Source organism: Gymnoscopelus braueri, assembly GCF_963280865.1.
Source record: "Gymnoscopelus braueri genome assembly, chromosome: 9".
NCBI lineage: Eukaryota > Metazoa > Chordata > Actinopteri > Myctophiformes > Myctophidae > Gymnoscopelus > Gymnoscopelus braueri.
In genome coordinates this window covers 13,738,928-13,740,696 of record NC_137610.1, presented here as the reverse complement: position 1 = coordinate 13,740,696, position 1,769 = coordinate 13,738,928, and the positions used below count along the sequence as shown (strand labels likewise).

At 49.1% G+C, this 1,769-nt stretch overlaps 1 protein-coding gene across 1 annotated transcript in view; it reads right to left on the bottom strand.

Annotated features, from left to right (window-relative positions):
• Positions 1 to 521: 521 nt before the first annotated feature.
• megf11 (multiple EGF-like-domains 11) overlaps positions 522 to 1,769 on the bottom strand; it is a gene marked incomplete at both ends in the record, with an annotated part of 98,404 nt that continues 97,156 nt past the window's right edge. Inside the window, 2 exons of the mRNA XM_080438330.1 lie at positions 522 to 712; positions 972 to 1,181. Coding sequence (XP_080294456.1) covers positions 522 to 712; positions 972 to 1,181 — 401 coding nt within the window. The remainder of the gene's footprint in view (positions 713 to 971; positions 1,182 to 1,769) is intronic.

The following is a 1,769-nucleotide window of genomic DNA, read 5'->3' as shown; positions in this document are numbered from 1 at the left end:
CTACCTGCGTGTGAAGAAACCTGCTTCTCTGTTGAGGGGATATATTATGAACACTTGATTGCCCTTGAATGATAAGCTTGTCTATAACAAGGGCTAAAAATAGGTGGGGATTGCTCTCTTCCTGGATATAATCTATTCATCCAGTCCATACAGCCTGCCCTGAGATGTTGATATCTTCAGGGTCCCTGAAAAGGCTGGGGAGCAGTTTCAGTGATCCGTTCTACGAGTAAATAAAATGGGTGGTCGCTGGCGTGTGCAGACCTGGAGGGGAGGCTGTCCCGTCCTCTGTCTTTCCTTCCCGACCCTCCTTCTCAGCCAACAGAAGGAGTGTTTAAATGATAAGAGTCAGGACGGAGAACCGGATCCAGACAAGCTGCGGCTCTCCATCTATCTCCACATCTCTGGCATCTGGTCCGATATGCGCGGAGACGGAGGGAGGGCCATCGGCTGAAAGTTGGCTGCTGAACCTGGCCTGAATTACTGACACTTTGTCAGGGCCAGCACAGTCGGACATCGGACCTCTAGAGCAAGGAGCTGGGACTCTCTGGGGGTGGTGGTGGTGGTGGTGGTGGTGGGGTGTGCGTAGGGCTGTGGCGCATGGGCAGTATGTCGTAGTGGCTGGGAATGTGGCTGCTGCGAGGAAGGTCGTAGGGACTCTGGGAGAAGCCGGTGGCCATTCCGTTGGGTCCTTGTAGAACGCTCACTGCCGGCTCTGCGGGGAGGGGGAGGGTGTGGGGATCAGTTCAGGATAGAGAAAAAGGGAAGAGAAGGGGGTGTCAGTCCATTCTGAAGCATTGGAGTAGCATGAAGAGATATGGTGAAGGGAAGCATCAACACATTTCCTGCGATTACGGCTCAAGAGGCTTACAGCTTTGGTAAAGAATCCCAGTGGGGTGCAGGAACCCAGGGGGACATAAGCACCTTTCCCATGCAGAGTTCTCCATGCCACAGGGGAGGGAAACCACACTCACCGATTTCATAGATATTCCTCGTGGCGTTGCCCAAAAGGCTGGCGGTGCCACCAAAGGGCACCTCGCGGTGGGAGGGGGACTTCATCTCAACATAGCTGTTCTCCGTGTGCTTGCTGCAGGACAGACCCGGTGGGTCTCTGATGGTGGCATAAGGGTTCTCGCCATTCAGGGAGCACGAGCTGTTGCTACACAGGGAGTTCTTGATGTAATCTGTTAACAAGCACAGGACGAGCGCGTGTTTAGCATCAGGCTCTTTAGAGATGCAGCGCAGAATCTGAACAAGGTCTTGTTGCATTAGCATGGAGCAGTGTTTTTCAAACGGTTTCCCTCTGAGCCCCCCTTCTTACATCTGATAAAAACAGAGACCCCCATACTTGTGCTCTCTCACACACACACACACACACGCACGCACGCACGCACAACACATACAGTACACACATTTCAGACATGTTTAAATATAACAATGTTATTAGATCTAGATCCGATAACAAGCTATACTTTAAATATATGGTACTCTATTGTAAAACAATTGAAACTGGGAAAAGAGCTTGGCCTGCTGAAATGGATTGCATACGATGGGGCATTTAAACCTGGAGTGATGGACCTGAGGTTCAGACAATGGACGGAACTGGGTGTAACAACCATATGCCTGTTGATTAAGAAAAATGAAATGAAAAGCTTTGAAGAATTAAAAAACATGTACAATTTGGCAAATCAAGATTTATTTAGATACTTACAAATGAGAGACTATTACAATAAAATAATTAAAATAGCAGAGGGTGAAATACATCCGATAAT